The sequence below is a fragment of the Bidens hawaiensis genome, unplaced genomic scaffold, assembly GCF_021521415.1.
Source record: "Bidens hawaiensis isolate Kalapana, Puna unplaced genomic scaffold, B.hawaiensis_p1.1 tig00021044_1, whole genome shotgun sequence".
In the NCBI taxonomy this organism is placed as follows: Eukaryota; Viridiplantae; Streptophyta; class Magnoliopsida; order Asterales; family Asteraceae; genus Bidens; species Bidens hawaiensis.
In genome coordinates, this window is record NW_027493259.1 from 347,247 (window position 1) to 365,497 (window position 18,251).

At 33.5% G+C, this 18,251-nt stretch overlaps 2 protein-coding genes across 3 annotated transcripts; both read left to right on the forward strand.

Moving 5' to 3' along the window:
* Window positions 1-924: 924 nt before the first annotated feature.
* LOC143562658 (dynamin-related protein 3A-like) lies at window positions 925-7,759 on the forward strand. Its single transcript, XM_077050401.1, has 19 exons — window positions 925-1,282; window positions 2,059-2,341; window positions 2,430-2,458; window positions 2,533-2,634; window positions 3,498-3,566; window positions 3,665-3,835; window positions 3,912-3,960; window positions 4,401-4,510; window positions 4,589-4,681; window positions 4,758-4,850; window positions 4,935-5,072; window positions 5,660-5,767; window positions 5,862-5,960; window positions 6,044-6,086; window positions 6,173-6,321; window positions 6,846-6,992; window positions 7,079-7,131; window positions 7,218-7,317; window positions 7,427-7,759. The coding sequence occupies exons 1-19, from the start codon at window positions 956-958 to the stop codon at window positions 7,478-7,480; spliced, it is 2,217 nt and encodes a 738-aa protein (XP_076906516.1). The 5' UTR covers window positions 925-955; the 3' UTR covers window positions 7,481-7,759.
* A 5,056-nt stretch (window positions 7,760-12,815) lies between these two features.
* LOC143562659 (receptor-like cytosolic serine/threonine-protein kinase RBK1) lies at window positions 12,816-17,531 on the forward strand. Of its 2 annotated transcripts, none has more exons than XM_077050402.1 (6): window positions 12,816-13,003; window positions 13,097-13,522; window positions 15,491-15,748; window positions 16,423-16,577; window positions 16,664-16,879; window positions 16,967-17,531. In XM_077050402.1, the coding sequence occupies exons 1-6, from the start codon at window positions 12,997-12,999 to the stop codon at window positions 17,273-17,275; spliced, it is 1,371 nt and encodes a 456-aa protein (XP_076906517.1). In that variant the 5' UTR covers window positions 12,816-12,996; the 3' UTR covers window positions 17,276-17,531. The 2 variants fall into 2 exon arrangements, with proteins under 2 accessions (XP_076906517.1, XP_076906519.1); XM_077050404.1 differs by having other exon boundaries at window positions 13,100-13,522.
* Window positions 17,532-18,251: the final 720 nt, after the last annotated feature.

Here is an 18,251-nt window from a genome sequence, read left to right on the forward strand (position 1 = left end):
TAAATTGTTTTCCTTGCTAGTTCAAATTCAACATGTTTGGATGGTCTTATTGGAGCTAAATCTGAATTAAGTGGTGTATCTGTATCTTAATTCTCGTTTAGTTTTGCCTTACGACTAGTTCGGGTGGTAAATTTGTATCCCGATCCTACCGTTGCCTATTCGTTTTCAATTTTCATATCCTTTACTGGTGATATCCTATCAAATAAGCTCGGTACCAATTATGAATTTCCGGACCTCGAATTTCCTTACTAACCGGTTTTTTTGGCGGGAATTAACCGGTTAGACCGTTTTTTTGGGTCGGGTAGTAACTGGTTTTGACCGGTTAGAACGGACCGGTTAATAACTGAAAAAAACCTGATTTTTAATAAAATAATAATAAAAAAAATTGGTTAACCGGTTTTGAAATCAATAATATAAACCGGTTACTAACGGCGGTTATGATCAGTTAGTAACGGTTCCATTTTCGGGTACGAACCGGAGTCTGTGTGCACCTCTACTTTAGACTAAGGATAAGCCCGGTACTAAGCCGGTACCGATCCCAAGTTCTCGATCTCTAATTTCTCAAAAACTTGGTACCAGAGCATATTCAAATTCTGACTTTCTTCAAAACTTGGTACCAGTATCGATACCGAAATATTTATGTCATTACTAGTACCCGGTATCATTTGTCCATCCATATCCCATACATCATCAATTAAAACACTATATACCACTTGTTGGTTGGTTTGGTTTGGTTATTATTAACCCATCATATTCATATTGTATAGCCCTTTTTATGCTTACGTAAAACGCGACCACAAAAACAAACCTTGGTTCGTTGGGTTTCGCGGGAGCAATAACGGTATTAACCACCACCGTATCTCACGCTTCAAGAAGCCCACCCATCTAAACAAATATATAGTATTAACATACAATTCAATCCCTTCTCCCAATCTGATCACAACTCCCGTAAATCATGGACCACAATCAACCGTCACTGGGGTCCACCGTCATACCGGTCGTAAACAAGCTCCGTCAAGTACTCGTAAACGTCGGCGAAGGAGAATCGAGATTACAATTGCCGGTGGCGGCGGTTGTTGGCAGCCAAAGCAGTGGGAAGTCGAGTGTGTTAGAAGCCCTAGTTGGCCGTGACTTCTTACCTAGAGGTGCGGATATATGCACCCGTCGTCCACTGCTGTTGCAGTTAGTACGGACTGATGAAGAAGCCGGTGAGTATGGGGAGTTTATGCATTTGCCGGGTAGGAAGTTCTTCGATTTCGCACAAATTCGGGCTGAGATTCAGGTAGTTAGGGTTTACATTATCAATTGTGTATTCAAAATTCATGTGTAGTTCGTGGAGAAGTTCGTTTATTTAATAAACCAGCGGACATAAATGCATGTCTCATTCGTTAACGTTTGTTTATGTTCATTTATGTTCAGTCGTTTATATTTAAGTGTAAGTTAGTTAATGTATTCATCTAGTTTTAATAACTTTTTAGGCCTAATACATTGTTCTTCACATTACTTTTACTGTTGGATATCAACTTCATATATTGTAAATCACACGCGTCAGAATAAGAACAGGGGATCAATTGTGATGAATCTGGTCTGTGTGAGAAAGTCAAAGCAGACTGTACATTATTTGAAATTGATCAACGATTGTTTACAATTGAGTGTATTTGTAATCTATGAAACGGTACTAACAAGGTGGTATATCCGGTCGTTTGGGGTACCATAAAACCGTCATTAACTGCCAATTAATGGCATTTGTGTTTTGTCAAAGTTTGACTTTTGTTTTCTGTCTTGTGTCCATTATATAATAAAATACATAATAAAAATAATCTAAGTCTAAATTACACTCTAATATTAACTAGTTTTAGCTCAGCTATTTTTGTTTTCTATGTTCATTTATGTTCGTTCCTTTAAGTTCATAAACGAACATAAACAACCACGAACACAAGAAAACCCTGTTTGTTTAATTGTCTGTGTTCAATCGTTTTTTAGTTAACGTTAAGCGAATGGACATATTCTGTTCGTGTACGTTCTGTTCGTTTACCAGCCTAATCTTGTGTTTTGAAGGCTGAAACTGACCGAGAAGCCGGAGAGAACAAAAGGATTTCAAGCAAAGAGATTTGTCTCAAAATCTATTCAAACAGAGTTCTGGATATGACATTGGTGGATCTGCCTGGACTGACCAAAGTGCCCATTGGTGACCAGCCGCCAGATGTTGAAACACAAATCCATAAAATGATACTATCTTACATCAGACAGCCACATTGCTTAATAGTAGCTGTTACCCCTGCAAATTCAGATTTGGCAAATTCAGATGCACTTCAGATTGCAGGCATTGCTGATCCTGATGGTAAGTATTTCAAACAAATGAAAATGATATTATGTTTTGTTCTTGAAGGAATTATATAGTTATGTAACTATATGCACCTTGTTTTCAGGTAATCGAACGATTGGTGTAATTACAAAGGTATTGCAAGGGTTGGGTTGTAACTTTGTGTGCTTTAATTTTTTGAAATTTTGATGTTTTTTTTGAAAGTGCAGTTGGATATCATGGATAGAGGTACTGATGCTTGCAACATTTTGCTTAATAAGTCGATTCCTCTTGGACTTGGTTACATTGGTGTTGTCAATCGCTGCCAAGAGGTAAATCATTGAATTCCTGGAAGTAGACTGGTAAATGAACCGGATGCGAACGAAACATGTTCGTGCTACTTTAACTGAACAAACGATCGAACATGAACAGTTAAACGAACAGGGTTTTCTTGTTCGTGCGTTAAGAAAATGAGCTCGTGTTCGTTTGTTACGGGTGTTAACAAACAGTTCACGAATGTAAGCGCACAAACATATCTGAACATAGATGAACGTACATAACTGTGTGAACATCAATTAAAAGTAAACTTGAACATCAATCTGGCATAAAAAGTTAGTAAACCTAGACCTCGTTGTATGGAGTTTAAAGATATTAATTAAATATATAAACGGACAAACTTAAGCAAACGTAAACTAACGGACATTAATGAACATAAAGAACGTCTACAAACATAAATGAACAAGCAAGACATGTGTTCATGTCTGTTCGTTTAACTAAATGAACAAAAAAATTAAAAAATTGTTTATGAACTTGCAGTCGAACGGTTCAGCAAACATTTCATTTGTTTACAACCCTACCTGGAAGTCTCCAGTCAGGGGAGACTACCCGGTCATAAGGAATGCAATGAGCAAAACAGACAATATTGGTTGGTATAAGGGGCAAAATGTTACATACATCTTGTGTACTTTTGTTATTGAATGTGTTTTGCTTTTAGGTTTATCAAAGAGACCGGAAAATAAATATCTGAAAGCTGTAATTAGAATAGAGGAGAAACCCTATATAGATACAAGTGAGAAACCGGAAACCTTTGATCAACATATAATGGATCTGTGGGCTAAAGACGACTAAACCCAAATAACATATTAGTAATGCTAATACTTATAATTTACATCTAATTTTATATCATGTTTCACAGGATATTCAACTAAATAGGGGTATACAAGATGCACTTGCATTTGAGGCAGCTTTCTTCCAGAGTCATCCAGTACACACTAAACTTTAGATTATACACATATGCGTATATGGTATATGTTATATCCATATCTAGCTACTAACACATTGTTTTATGGTGATGTCACATAGGTATATAATAATGTTTCAGATTGTTGTGGTATTCCCCAATTGGCCAAGAAGCTAAATCAAATTTTTGTACAATACATCTTCAAAATGCTTCCAGATTTGAAGTCAAGCATCCGGTCAAAGTTAGTTGCTGCTGAAAAGGAACATTCTTCTTATGGGCACATGCCACAAGAAGTAAGTAGCATGCACCAATTGATATCATATTCTTACGTTGACTTTTGTTGACCAAAGGAATTTATGTGCTTTCCAGTCTGACTATGCATCATTGGTTTTAGGCATACTTCTCAACTACTCCAAAGGTAAGATATATTGTTGGTCATTTGTTATGTATGTATATATGTGTGTGTAGTGTATTTATGTAGGTAGGTATATGCCTGTAAATGGACTGAACGAACACGAACGGGTCATACTCGTGTTCGTTCATTTAACTTTAATAGAACAGAAGGTTGAACAGAAACAAGAAACGGGGTTTTCTTGTTTGTCTTCGTTTGTTAAGAAAACGAGTGTGTTCATTTTTGTTTAAGTTCGTTTGTTAATAGTATAAACGAGCGTTTCACAAACATATACAAATTCAAATGAGCGAACTAAGCAAATGCTCACGACCATAAATGAATGAACAAAACATACATTCACGTTCGTTCGTTTAACTAAATGAACAAAAAATTTTGTTCATATGTTCGTTTTAGTAAATAAACGAACTTCCCGTTGAACGGTTTACTGAACGTTCAGTTAATTACAGCTTTTGTGTCCCTATTGGATGGAAAAAACGAAGAACTCCTAACATGTGAGTTGTATGGTGGTGCACGAATTCGTTATATATTCCAATCAATATTCGTGAGACGTTTGGAGGTAATATTGTTTAATGTTGACCGACATAAAACGTATCATAATGTATAAATGTTACACATTATTGTATTTATGGTGCAGGAAGTGAACCCGTTTGAGAGATTAACTGACGAAGAAATTCGCACATTAATCTACAACGCAACTGGCCCCAGCTCTGCTTTATTCGTGCCTGAGGTTTATTTATTTGTTTATTTATATCTTTTTTTTATGTTCATAAGTTGGGAAATTACAATTTCTTTGAAACTTATAGGTTCCGTTTCAAGTTCTGGTTCGAAGGCAGATAGCTCGGTTGTTGGATCCTAGCCTTCAATGTGCTAGACTTGTATATAATGAATTAGTAAAGGTTGGTTTAGTTATTTCATATTAGACCTTTTTTTTAATGTAAGCCATTTGTTTTGGGAATATTAATATTTTTAATATGTCTTAGATGAGTCACAGTTGTCTCGTGCATGAACTTCAACGGTTTCCTATTCTTAAGGCGCGGATTAATGCAATTGCTGAGAGCTTTTTGCTTGAACGTCTAGAACCTTCAAATAAAATGATCCACGACATAGTTGAAATGGAGGTATTTTAATCCAAGGTTTTTAATTCCTGACATGACATGAACCTAAACGGGTTCGTGTCAGCTCTGTGTTGAATACGTGAACATCGGGTCAGGTTTTTATGTGTTTTGTAAAAAATGCGTATTATGTCATAATTTAAACTGACTGGGTATTTTATGTAAAAGATAAATGAACATCAGGTTTTATAGTTTAATTGTTATTGTTTTATGCACAATTCTACTTTTTTATGTAAATTGGTAAATTTATTTGTATTGATAATAAAAAAAATGGGTATTATATCATAATTTATATGTATATTTTATCATAATTAAATGCATACTATATCATAATATAAACTAACCGGGTATTTATGTCTAAATTATAAAGGTAAATAAACATCAGATTTATAGTTTAAACGTGAAGGCACATGTCGTGATCACTGATCAGGTTCATCTGCCTGACACGATTTCGGGTTCGTGTAATTTTCAGTTTCATGTCGTTTTGTACCTGCAAACACGGCCCATTTAACACCAATATTATAATTGAACTTTTAAAACAAGCCGTCGACAAACAATATTTAAAGACATATTTTATGTTTTTCATATTTCAGGCTGACTTTATAAACACATCACATCCAAAATTCATTGGAGGAAACAAAGCAGTTGAGGTTGCTTCAAATCAACTCAGGACATATAGATTAACTTCACCAAGGTCAAGGGTATAATCGTCCAACCAATAACATTAATGCCTTCTTTTGTTGTTAAAGAAGATTGATAAAATTAAGGTTCAGTTTTGCATAACATTTGTATCAGGACGGTGTAGATTCAGATGCAGTGTCGGTTTCCGGAAGCAACCGGATATCTAATGCCATTGTGGCTAGAACTCTATCCAATGGAATATTTTCTGATCAGGTTTTTTTATTTTCCAATTTAATACAGTTACATCGAGACATTAAACTTTTCATTTTCTTTTCTGCGTTCTTGCGCACAAATAGGGAGTTCGTTCGGTTGCAGAAATTGAGAGAAACGGATCACCTGGTAAATATGCAAATTTATTAATTTAGTTTTTCTTATATATATTATATATATATGCTAATGCTAAGGTATTTTTATTCATTTTGTAGGAAGCGAGAGGAGTTCAAATTGGAGAATTCCAGCGTTTTTTCGTGGACGAGAGGTTCATAATCCTGAAATTAATATTTCCCGAAGTAAATCGGACCATGCAACCGTGAATCATAGGGAACATGCTTCATCTACAATACATCTTAGAGAGGTTTGCATTTTACCTGGTCCGATTGGTTAGCAGGGTATTGGTGGGGCCCATGAGTTGTATCTGTTAATGATGAATACGATTTGTTATCACTGTATTATTATTAGGATTTTTTGTCCCTAGCCGCAGGCTAGTTATAGGTTTGCCTTGGGTTTTTCTCTATTACTTAGGGTTCCCTCCATTGTAATTGCAGTATCAAATATACTATTCCAGTCTCTTTTACAAAAAAACACTAAATTATAATATAGAAAACTTGTAAAAGAGGCTGAAATTATATATCTGATAACTTTGATTACAATGGAGGGGGCCCTCAATATATAGGAAACTAACCAGAAACCATAAACCTATAACGAGACCGTGGGCTAAAGATAAATAAATCCTAATAACAAACTAGTGATAATAAACCCTAATTCTAGTTGACAGTCCTTAACGGGTTCTCATTGTTACCAAAAAAATCCTGCTCGTTATCTTAAAGTTTTGGATTTTAACTTGGTGCATTTTTGTCTGTGAAAAATAAATGGTGGTAGCCACCGTTAACGTTGAGTTCATTAGAAATGCACTCGGAGCATGAAGCCATGGCGTTAGTGGTTACAAAACTGTTATTAGAATCATACTATACCATCGTGCGGAAGAATATACAAGATTTCGTCCCCAAAGCAATCATGCACTTTATGGTGATCTTTATATTCACTTGTAAATTTTGTTACATAATTCATGTTTATTTTTGTAACAAGTTATATATAAATGGTTTTGTATCTAGGTGAACCGCATGAAGAGAGAGTTACGCAATGTCTTAATCAAGAATTTGTATAGGTGAACGAGAAGGCGGGCTTCTTGTTTGTTAAAAATTATACTAAATTTAAGTGAAATGAAATTTATTGGTTTTCGGTTTTGCACAGGGAGGATCTCTTTCAGAATCTGCTAGAAGAAACCGAGGAGGTATCTAGGAATAGGAATCGTGTTGAAGAAACTCTCAGAGCTCTTCAAGAAGCCTCGCGTGTAAGTTTAAGCTTTTTTAGATAATTAAATGCAATGAAGTTTGACACAGAGTGAAAGCACAAAACATAAAAAACATAAAATAAGTCACTTTATTATTTTCGTTGACTAGCTCTTAGATGAGATACCAACTGAAGCTGCAACAGCCGAACGGGGTCTTTTGTGAGTATCATAACAATTTTCTCAAGTTAACCGTATTCTTCTGAAGTGCATTTTGAGCAACAAGATTGACAGTGACTAACTATTCATTTGAAACATCTAAGGATGTACATCATTTGAAACAAATTAATTCAAGACTGGAGATAAGAGAGAATGATAATATGCGGTAGCTAGTTACTTGTTTATAACTTTATTTATTAAAATTTGAAACACAAGTTAGGCTTTGAGCTTGGCTAATACATTCTCATTATGTATTGGTTTTTGGTCAATGGCACATGAAAATAGAAAACTTGTTTGTGAGTTAACCTATATGTAGACATTCAATTTGCTTGTTTGTAACAAGATAGCTGGGATGATCATAGCTTGTTTATTATTATTATTATTATTATTATTATTATTATTATTATTTGAACGGCCATTTGAATTACTAACATGCCACTAACCTACCCGAAAATTCAAGAAAATTTGCAAGATTAACAAATATTGGTTATGGGAGCCCGAGCCTCTTTTAAATGCACTCCTTTCCTTAATTTAATTTCTTAACAATGTAGAATGCATGACATGTTTTATAAATACCACTTTATTTTATCATCAATGCAGAATGACATAATTTTTTTTAAAAAAATCTTATAAGATTATGTATGTATTTTTATTGTTCACCAATATGATGTGACAAATTTATTAATTTATTCGAAGAAATTAATTAGGAAAAAATATTAAATGGTATGTACCACATAAAGTTATAACATTAAGTTTTATCTAAATTCTAAAAATATGTACATGGATGTATATAGTTGTTTAATTTCATTAGCTTGTTTATCTTGTTATTATGAGTATAAACCTAGTTACGTAGATAATAGAAGGGATGTTATGCAACTCTTTTTTTCAGAACTAAAATTTGCTTGACGTCTCAAGATATTTAGTCATCGCTACTGTTCTTATTTTAACAACATTTACCCCAATACCCGATTGAATCATCTTAATGTTAACCGTTCATATTGATTTTCATCGTTACTCTACTATATGTATGCATCAGGCAAATCAAGTTTTGACTGAACACTACTTTACTTTAGTTATGAAAATATTGAGTAAACTATTTTAATCAAACGGATGACTATTATTATATAACACACTTCTCTCACTAAGTTGGTACCCAACCTTAGAAATTTGGATCACCAAATCCAGTTAGGAATTGGGAAGTGATAGTGATGTAATCAAAACTAACTACTATGAGTACATTTATCTCAGTATTGTTAAAAGGGTTCACTAACTTTTTTGTCCATAGTATACAATATGGTCCATTAACTATTACCAAGTTAAATAAAACGTCCATCAATTATTAGTATCTTCAAGTGAGTCAAAACTAGATATTTATGAGGTGTTAGTCAATTATTAATAGAGATCGATGTTCAAGGTTCGGTTCCATTGACTTTTGACAAAATTTGTGGACCAAACTGTTAATTAAGGTTTCGGAAAGAAGATAAACCGAACCGACCAAGTTGGTTGGACTAAGCCGGCCGGTATGATTTAATAATACTGTTTTGGCCGTTTTGGGGGCTTTAGAGAAAGTAATAATAATTTCAAAAGTATAGCTTTCTATTAAATTTTTCTACATGGTAAGGGTTGTCCATCAATACAACATATATATGTAACTTTATATTTTTAAAACGAAAGATAAAAAAATAATAATGTTAAACGGCCGGTTCCAACTTTTGAGACGTAATTCGTTAAAGCCGAATCAGGAACATAACTATTTTCACTTTTGAACCATCTACATATTAACCGGCAAACTATTTTTGCTTTAGACGGTTCGTTCTGTAAAACTGACAATTCATGAGTACCTTAGAATAGTGTCTAACTGGAAACATGAAAAGTATAAGGGTGTATAACATAAAATGAGCATAGTTGGGATATTAAGCATATTATTTTAACTTAAACCTCTATTGACTCTTTAAAGAAAGAGAATGGGATTCTGTTAAACTTACTTCTCAATTGAGAAGTGACATGATCAAAATTGGTGGTGTGGTTGGTCAATATGTACTTAATTTTTATAACTAATTTATGTTTTGTTGTATCAAGGAAATTAGTTAATAGTATGGACATGTAGTAGGTTTAGTTCACCCACTTGTGCTACCATATTTCCATGCATGACTTTCTAGTTTCTACACTTGTAGTAATAAAATATAATTAAATATTTTGAGCGTGAAAATAATATGAATAATTAAATATTATGGTAATCGACCAAAGAAAAATAATATAACTTTGCAACAATAAAAATTTAATCATAGTATTAGTAATAAATCCTAAATCATATTTGTTCATTCGAATTCTTATGCTAGATTGTGTTTAACGCTACGTGTATAATGGATATAATTCATCATTTGGCATTCTTTTACTTCAGCGTCATTTTACACTTCCTCCGCTACTAGACATGTAGTATTAGGGGTGTTCAACGAATCAAATTTCGAATATTTGAATCTTTTTTAATAGGAGGAAGTGTAACTTTAATTGGGTGGATAGGTTAAAAAAGATTCTTCCATCATCATCTTGTAATTCTTTCCGGCTAGTTTTTTTTCCTAGTCGTTTTTTTATATAATTTCCGTTGTGAAAAAATAGAAAGAAAATCTATATTTTAAAGTTGACCAAAGAAAGTGACGGATCGGGTTGATTAAATAGATGTGTGGAAGAACCGTTCAAAAAGTTGACAGAGCCTTTATGGTTTTGAGTTATGAACTGATCGTGCTCATGCTTGAAACACTTCTCTCACAACTTCACAAGTATAACTAGTAGCTAGCTAGGTGGTGTTTACTGTTTAGCCAAATTAGTTTTGACTCATTTATGGTTAAAAATTCATGAAATAAAAATTGTTTTGATAGATTCAAAAACTTTGACCTTTAAAGCAAAACGATTATGACATCTCTCCTCTTGTAAACTTAACTTTTTGAAACATCTTCGTATAATATATTCCGTTAATATATTTGTATTGCTTAGACTCGTTTTAATCAAACTTGAATCTTTTTTAACGACGAAAAAACTGTTTCCTTGTAGTTTTCAACGGAACTTATAAAAGATATATATTTTTATAAATCTCTTTTAAGGATGGAGGTAGTGGTTCATTCCATCTGAATATAAGATAAAATAACATTCTACAACTTTGAAAAGAATGCAAGCCATGCTAAAATATATATAAAAAAAAAAAACGATCCATATGGAGAATGATTTTTTTAAAGTGTGTGAAATGGTTTTGTAAAAAGGGGGCTGAATTTTGTGAAGTGTTATGGTTTGGTAATTCTAATAGGTTAAATGCAATATTAATTTTATTTATATATAAAATTCGACCATTGAGCATTTTCAGAGCCGTTGGAGAAATTTCAAAATCAATCGGGATGGCGGCTTCTAAAACCCGTTGAGTTATTTTTTAGGTGGGTACCGAGGCACAAACAGTGACGTTCCCGCTGATACCAGTCGGTACCAACTCCACCACGGCACCACTCCGTCCATCCTGACACTCTTAATATGTTTCTTTCTATCATATGTCAATATTCGTGAATGAACATGTTTGATGTAAATTTCAAAATCATATGATTAGGTGCATATCTTTAACTCAGGATTTTTCTTTTAATTGTGGTCAATCTAAGCATCGTGTTTTTGTTCGAGCTAATCAGTTTTGGAACACCGATATACGATTTAATATTAAATCATATGTTGACTGCGAATGATTTGATGTCGCCTTTTGCATTGTTGATCATTTGAATGTGCTTTTATAATAAAGACAAATAAAAGTATTTTATCAACACATGATATTTATTAGCGTTCATAAATCATTATCCACATGTTATTAATTATAAAATTCTCAAAAGTTTGTATTTACTAGCATATAAACATAAGTAGTTCGAATATAAACCAAAATTTAATAACATTGTTATAATAAAAATATAACACTACCGACTTATCAATTAAACGAAGTTAACTAGCCAAACATATAGTAGTTAGAAGAAGTAAAATCGCCATGAAGAAAAGTTGAATGATCAAGTTACGGTACGTCATATGGGCTGGTAAGAGGCAAAACTAATTTGATGAAGAACATCATTTAAACTTGACAAACGATTAATTAAAATAAAAAAGATATGTGCTTATCTGTTAACAAAAGTCACTCAGTAGTCAAAAGCATAGAGTAAAACTTTTAAAAATATTCAAAGATTCAAATAATAAATAGAATGTTGGGGGTTAAAAAATCATTACTACTCTAGTTACAAAATTTAATTTATATACAACTAAATTATTATATATATAACTATGTAACATTTACATGTAATACGGAAAAAAATCTAACACGATGAAATTTAAAGTTTTTAAAGGTATTTAGACATGAGATTAAACATAAACTTTTTTTTCAGGTTTAGATAAATATGATGTTGGTTTATACTTGTCCGAGCACCCGGAGCCATTCAAAACCTTTTGTTGGTATATAAAATTATTATATATTATGTAGTTTTAAATTTTAAAAATAATAAGAATTATGAAGTTGTTGACAATTTAAAAAAATATTAAACCAAGCGTAGTGAAGAAGATGGTGGTGGTGGTGGGCGTCTTGGCGTTTACCCACCGCCACTACTGATGGTCTTAGAAGATACAAAACAGTCAAAAGAGTAACAAGTTACTTTTACATTAAAAAATCAGATTTACATGTAAGTATACATTAAACTTCAAATACCAAAAACCCCATCAAGTAACTCTTACCATATACCACAATAAATGAGTATAACCGATACCTAAAACCATACAAACAAGATAAATAGGTAGTAACCAATACATCACATATATTATATTTAAGATCCAGTAAAACACTTTACGAACCTAACATATATAAACTAAAATTACCAATACCCGTCTTGACAACATTTATCATTATCAATACTTTTATGGTATAACTTATACAAGTATATGTTAAAGATCAATAGCTTAAAGTTGAGGTAATACACCCAATGACCCAAAAGCACCACTTAAAAAGGACATATTGGGTTATAGTCATATGAGTGACAAAATGATAAGAGGTTTTAGTTTGAGCAAGAAGTATCGTCTATAATAAGTTTTCTCCTGAGATGAAACAAAGATGACCAGATAAATTAATGGTTATTCAAATAACTTCTTAAAAAAAATAAGACAAATAATCTTATAGCCTTTTAAAGTAATAAAATAAGATATAATTTGAAAAAGGAAATAAAATTAATGACTCCATAGAAATAGAATAGTCCCTATCCATATGACTAATGAATTTGTTGAAATGGTGTATAAATACCTACACACACCTTATTAGTTATTCCATTCTAAAAAGCCTTCTCTCCGTTGAAAGAACTATAATTCCGGCTTAACAGTATTTTCCGGCCACCGTATTCTCAGCCGGAGAGGCAACATGGACCACAATCCAACCTGAAACTGACTCACTTTTCTTGTTTTAACAAACTTTTAAATTTTAAATTTCAAATTTCAATTCACCGGAACCCTAAATTTGAAGCTCCAAGGATGAACGGTGATTTACACATTTTTTTATTTAATATTCTTTTACTGGGTTTGTGTTATTTAATCTGATTTGGTGTTTTCACAATTTGATTGATTGTAGAAGAAGAAGAAGAAGCTGTAAATAATAATCACAAGGTTATACCGATAGACGACGACGAGCAATCGTCGCCTCGAGGCGTACTGGAATCCGATTGCCAGAGCAGTTTGAGCAGCCGTGGCTCGTCGTTTAATGAGAAATCTCCGCCGTCGACGGAGGGAGATACGGACTCTGCAACCGATGAGGATGACGGCGGCAGAGCGGCGGTGAGGTGGAGGAATCTGGTGTTTAATTTGAAGTCCAAGTCGTTGAAGGTGTTTTCGAGGAAGACTTTGATGAAAAAGCCTAATAATAATAATAATAATACTAATAATAATAATAATAATAATAATGAGGTGGCGGTTGACGGAGGAGATTGGGCGGTTACGAAACCCTCGTGGCGGAATTTCACGTTTCAGGAACTTTATGCCGCCACCGATGGCTTCAGCCACGGTAACAATATTCTCTTTTCTTTTCCCATTAATGTTTTTTATTTAAAAAAAATGTTAAAAGTAATAATTAAATTTCTTCAAAAAAAATTTATTAGATTTTTTTAAAAGAATTATAGACATAGGTGATTTCAATTGAATTCTCGTCGACTAGCCATTGTAACACCCGTGTTTTTGTTTTGAACATGTTAACTTGACGCAACTATTTTTTGGAAGTTTTTCCGGTAAAGTAACATATGTATCCGATATTGACCGAGCTCGTGTCGACGCAACACCATGCTTTTGTTTAAATAACGGAAATATTTTTTGGGTTTAGTTATGGTACTGTAACAAACGTAGCCGAGACCGACCAAATTCGCTTCGTCTTGATGCTGCAATGTCGTATACATTGTTTTAAATATGTTATTTATTTGTATTGTAGGTTGTACGAGTGTAACTATTAATATTGGTTTTTATTAATTTTTTTGGGTTTAATGTCTATACTGATATGAATCTAAGTGATACCAACTTAATTTGTGCCCGCCACCCCAACGCAATGGGTTTGCTACCCAGTTTTTATTATAAAACATTTATTATATTTTTTAAAAAATATAGACGTTTCTCACACATATAAATTGTTATATGATAATTGTATATCTTATAAATATATATTCATGGCACTTATCGAAATAGTCAAGTATGTATAGGATCTTTTTAATATAGTATTACTATTAGCATCTCACCATCTATATATCGGTAGACTTTGAAATTAGTCAAATATTGGTATTTATGAAAGTTGACTAAAGTGTAATCTAAGTCAAAATCAGGTATCTCTTGTAGTTTATTTTTCATCCATGAGTATGACCTTTTAGTTTGTTTTCTCATATGTCCTACTTTTTGGTATGACTTGAATTTTGGGTATTTTGTTTTCATCTATTATTGTTTTTTTAAAGTATAGTATTTCTATTCTTTTTGTATTTATTTATATTTGTGATTTCTCATAAAGCGGGTTTGTGAAATTTTTCATCATTTTTAAACTGTGATGGTTAGAAAATATGTCTAGTAATGTATAGATGTAACCAAAAGTTGGATGTATATGTGATTTTCTCTTTTGGAAACTTTAATCTTGTTTAATGTTTCTTAATTACTATATTGAAGTGATTAATTGCATTTACAGTTCAACTAAGAAAGCTAATTGACAACCAAACAGAGTATAAATTCTATTACCATAAATGTCAAAAATAAATTTAATTTTTGGTCATGATTTTGTTATTGTCTTCAAATTTTATTTCCAAGCAAAGAATAATTTGTTCTTTCTTCTTGTTGCTGGAAAGTAGGTCTAGCAAAATGAACAAACTGATCAAATTTTTTATAAAATAGTGTTTAAAAAGTTATCACTACAAAAAGCTGTTATCTTTATAATATAGGGTTTATTAAGCAAAGATATGGAGGTTAGCGTCATGTGAAACCAACCAGTAAAAAATATTTTTATTTATTATATAACTCGAGTGAGCGACACTGATTCGTCAAACTTTTATATCAGTAAAAAAATTTATCGGTTACATTGACCACAAAAATAATTGTAAAATATTACAATGATGCTAGTGACATAACATAAAATGTCAAATTTGGTAGTTATTAACTGAAATTTTTGTGTACCTATAATCTAGTGCACCAGGATAGTGACCTTGACATCATAGTCAAACCTATAATCCAAGTTGTTGACTTTATGAAGTCAACAAGACCTGTCTATTTCAAGATTACCTACCTTATTTGCCTTTATCAACTTATTATTTTAAATATATTGTTGCCAGCTTAATAAAAAGGGGTTATGGCGCAGCTTGTTGCCCGCTTACCTGCCACTTCATTGCAAATTGTTTGAATGATTTATCAACAAGAAATATATATAAAAAAATGTATTGTTTTATTTCATTGCATAAATGAAAAAAACATTGCCATATTAGGAAATAAATGTGTAATATGGTTTATGTAGATAATTTGGTGGGACGAGGAGGACACGCGGAAGTGTACAAAGGATGCTTGCCCGATGGTCAACTAGTGGCGGTGAAGAAAATCACAAAAAGGGAGAAAAAAGATGAAGACCGAGTTGAGGATTTCTTATCCGAGCTTGGGATCATAGCTCATATTAACCATCCGAATGCAGCCCGCTTGATCGGCTTCAGCCCCGACACTGATTTGCACCTTGTCCTGCAATTCGCACCTCATGGCAGCCTTGCAACTTTACTGCATAGTACAATTAATAATTTTTTATTATATCACACACGGACAGAACAGGGATGTAAACGACCCGAGCCCGAGCTTGTCCAAGCAGACAAGTAGCTCACTGTGGCTTGACGTGTTTACACCCCTAACCCGAACCATGTGATCCAAACTAAGGGTGTTCATTCGAATCGGGTTCAGGTTATTCAACTTATAAAGTATTTAAACTGAATTTGAATTCAGTTAAAATTCGCAAGAATGAAATTGGTTCTAAATCGGGTCTATTCGAATAAACCTAATTAAACTGTTATTAAAATTCTAAAAATTAAAAAAAGAATGAATAATACGTACACGGGTTATTCGCATCGAATTGGTTCGAGATATTATAATTCAAATTTGATTTAAAAAAAATGTTTTGAATAAGGATTCGATTTCAGTAAAGCAGAATTGGAATTCGTTATTCGATTTTGGTAAGATTTGAATTTCGGTTTACTCAAAACGCATCAGTTCGAGATATTTAAAATTTAAAATTTTTGTACGATTCGAATTTGAATTAGAAATTCGGCTTGAATAAGGATTCCATTTGATTAACTTGAAATTCGATTTCTGTTTGATTTAGTTTTTGGGTTACTCAAGTCCGATTCGAATATTTAACACCCCCTATCCAAACAATGTCATTCTGTTGATCCAATTGTTTTTGTACAGATGGTGAAGAAAAATTAGAATGGCCGGTACGGTTGAAGGTGGCAATTGGCATAGCAGAAGGGTTGCAGTATCTCCATTGTGAATGCCATAGACGAATAATTCACCGCGATATCACAGCTTCAAATATTTTGTTGATGGAAGATTATCAACCTCAGGTTAGTTTAATACCTGTTATCGTTAATGCAACCGTTTAGTCCTTAAACGCCTCACTAAATTTAACAAGTTGGTCCTTTTCGTGTAGATATCTGATTTTGGGCTAGCAAAATGGCTACCAGAGAAATGGATTCATCATATTGTTTTCCCCATTGAAGGAACTTTCGGGTACATGGCACCTGAATATTTCATGCATGGACTCGTTCATGAAAAAATCGATGTGTTCTCGTTTGGAGTTCTTTTGCTTGAGCTTATCACGGGTCGTCACGCGGTTGATTCTAGCCGACAGAGTCTTGTAATCTGGGTACGTTAATACTTTACAAGTTTTAAAGATTCAATATTTTGAATTTTGGAAATGGAAGTCCTTAATATAAGTTAATGTGTTTTATAGGCAAAACCGCTTCTAGAGCAAGGTAATGTTAAAGAACTTGTGGACCCGCGTTTAGATAACAAGTATGACATAACCGAACTAATGCGTGCAATGTCGGCGGCTTCGGCATGCATTCATCACATGCCACATATGCGTCCGGATATGGGACGGGTGATACAGATACTGAAGGGTGAGGGGTTGACAACCGAGCCGCAACAGAAAACTGGTGGTGGGCGGGCGGTACTTTTAGACTCGTGTGACTTGGATGAGTACACGTGTACAACGTACCTGAAAGATCTAAATCGACACATGGAACTTGCTATGGAGTGATGGTTGATAAACCTTGAAGAGGGTGTGTATGAACAAAGACTTTGATTTTGGTTTTAAATGCAATGTTTTGGTGGTGGCCTGGTGGGTGTACAAGAAATCTGTTTTAGAAGTTTTAGGGCCAAATCTTGTTTTAGTTGTGGGCTTAGATGGGGTTGATAAGTTGTAAGATTTCTAGTTCATATGAAAATGAAAATTCCCATGTATAATCTAGTTGACATTTGATAGTGACAATGAAAGTAACCACCAACATATTAATTACCATGGGGTTCATAGTCATGATTATAGGAGTCGCTAGGCGCTGCTAAGAGCCTAAGACGACCCAGGGACGAAGCTTAGTTGGGGCTAGGGGTGGCCCCGGCCCTCTCCATTTTTCGCTCGATAGTGTAAATTTATACTGTTGAAAATTTTTATACATACTGTAAATTTACCCGTTTATGACCGAAAATTTGAGTCCGGCCCTCCGTTTTTTCACTCGGAAGTGTAAATTTATCTTTTTTTCGGCCGAAAATTTGTATACATAGTGTAATTTACCCGTTTCCGACCTAATTTTGAGCCCGGACCTCCGTTTTTTCGCTCGGTAGTGTAAATTTATCATTTTTCGGCCGAAAACTTTTACACATAGTGTAAATTTATCATTTTTCGGCTGAAAACTTTTACACATAGTGTAAATTTACCCGTTTATGAATTTTTTTTATACATGTTGAGTCCGGCCCCCTTGACGTTTATATTCAAGCTTCGCCACTGAGACGACTGATTGGGGAGTTGAGGTTATTCGGGAATTACTCGTTGAATACTTGACCTAGGCGATAAGTACTCGATGAATTACTTGTCATTGCAAAAGTTATAAAACAATGAAAATCATAGTGGTTACAAAAATTTCCTATGAATATTCTCAGGTTTCAAAAAGGCATAGGTTATTCCCAAATCATGTAGATTATTTGGACACCATACACGTCTATGCGGCTCGTATAGGGGC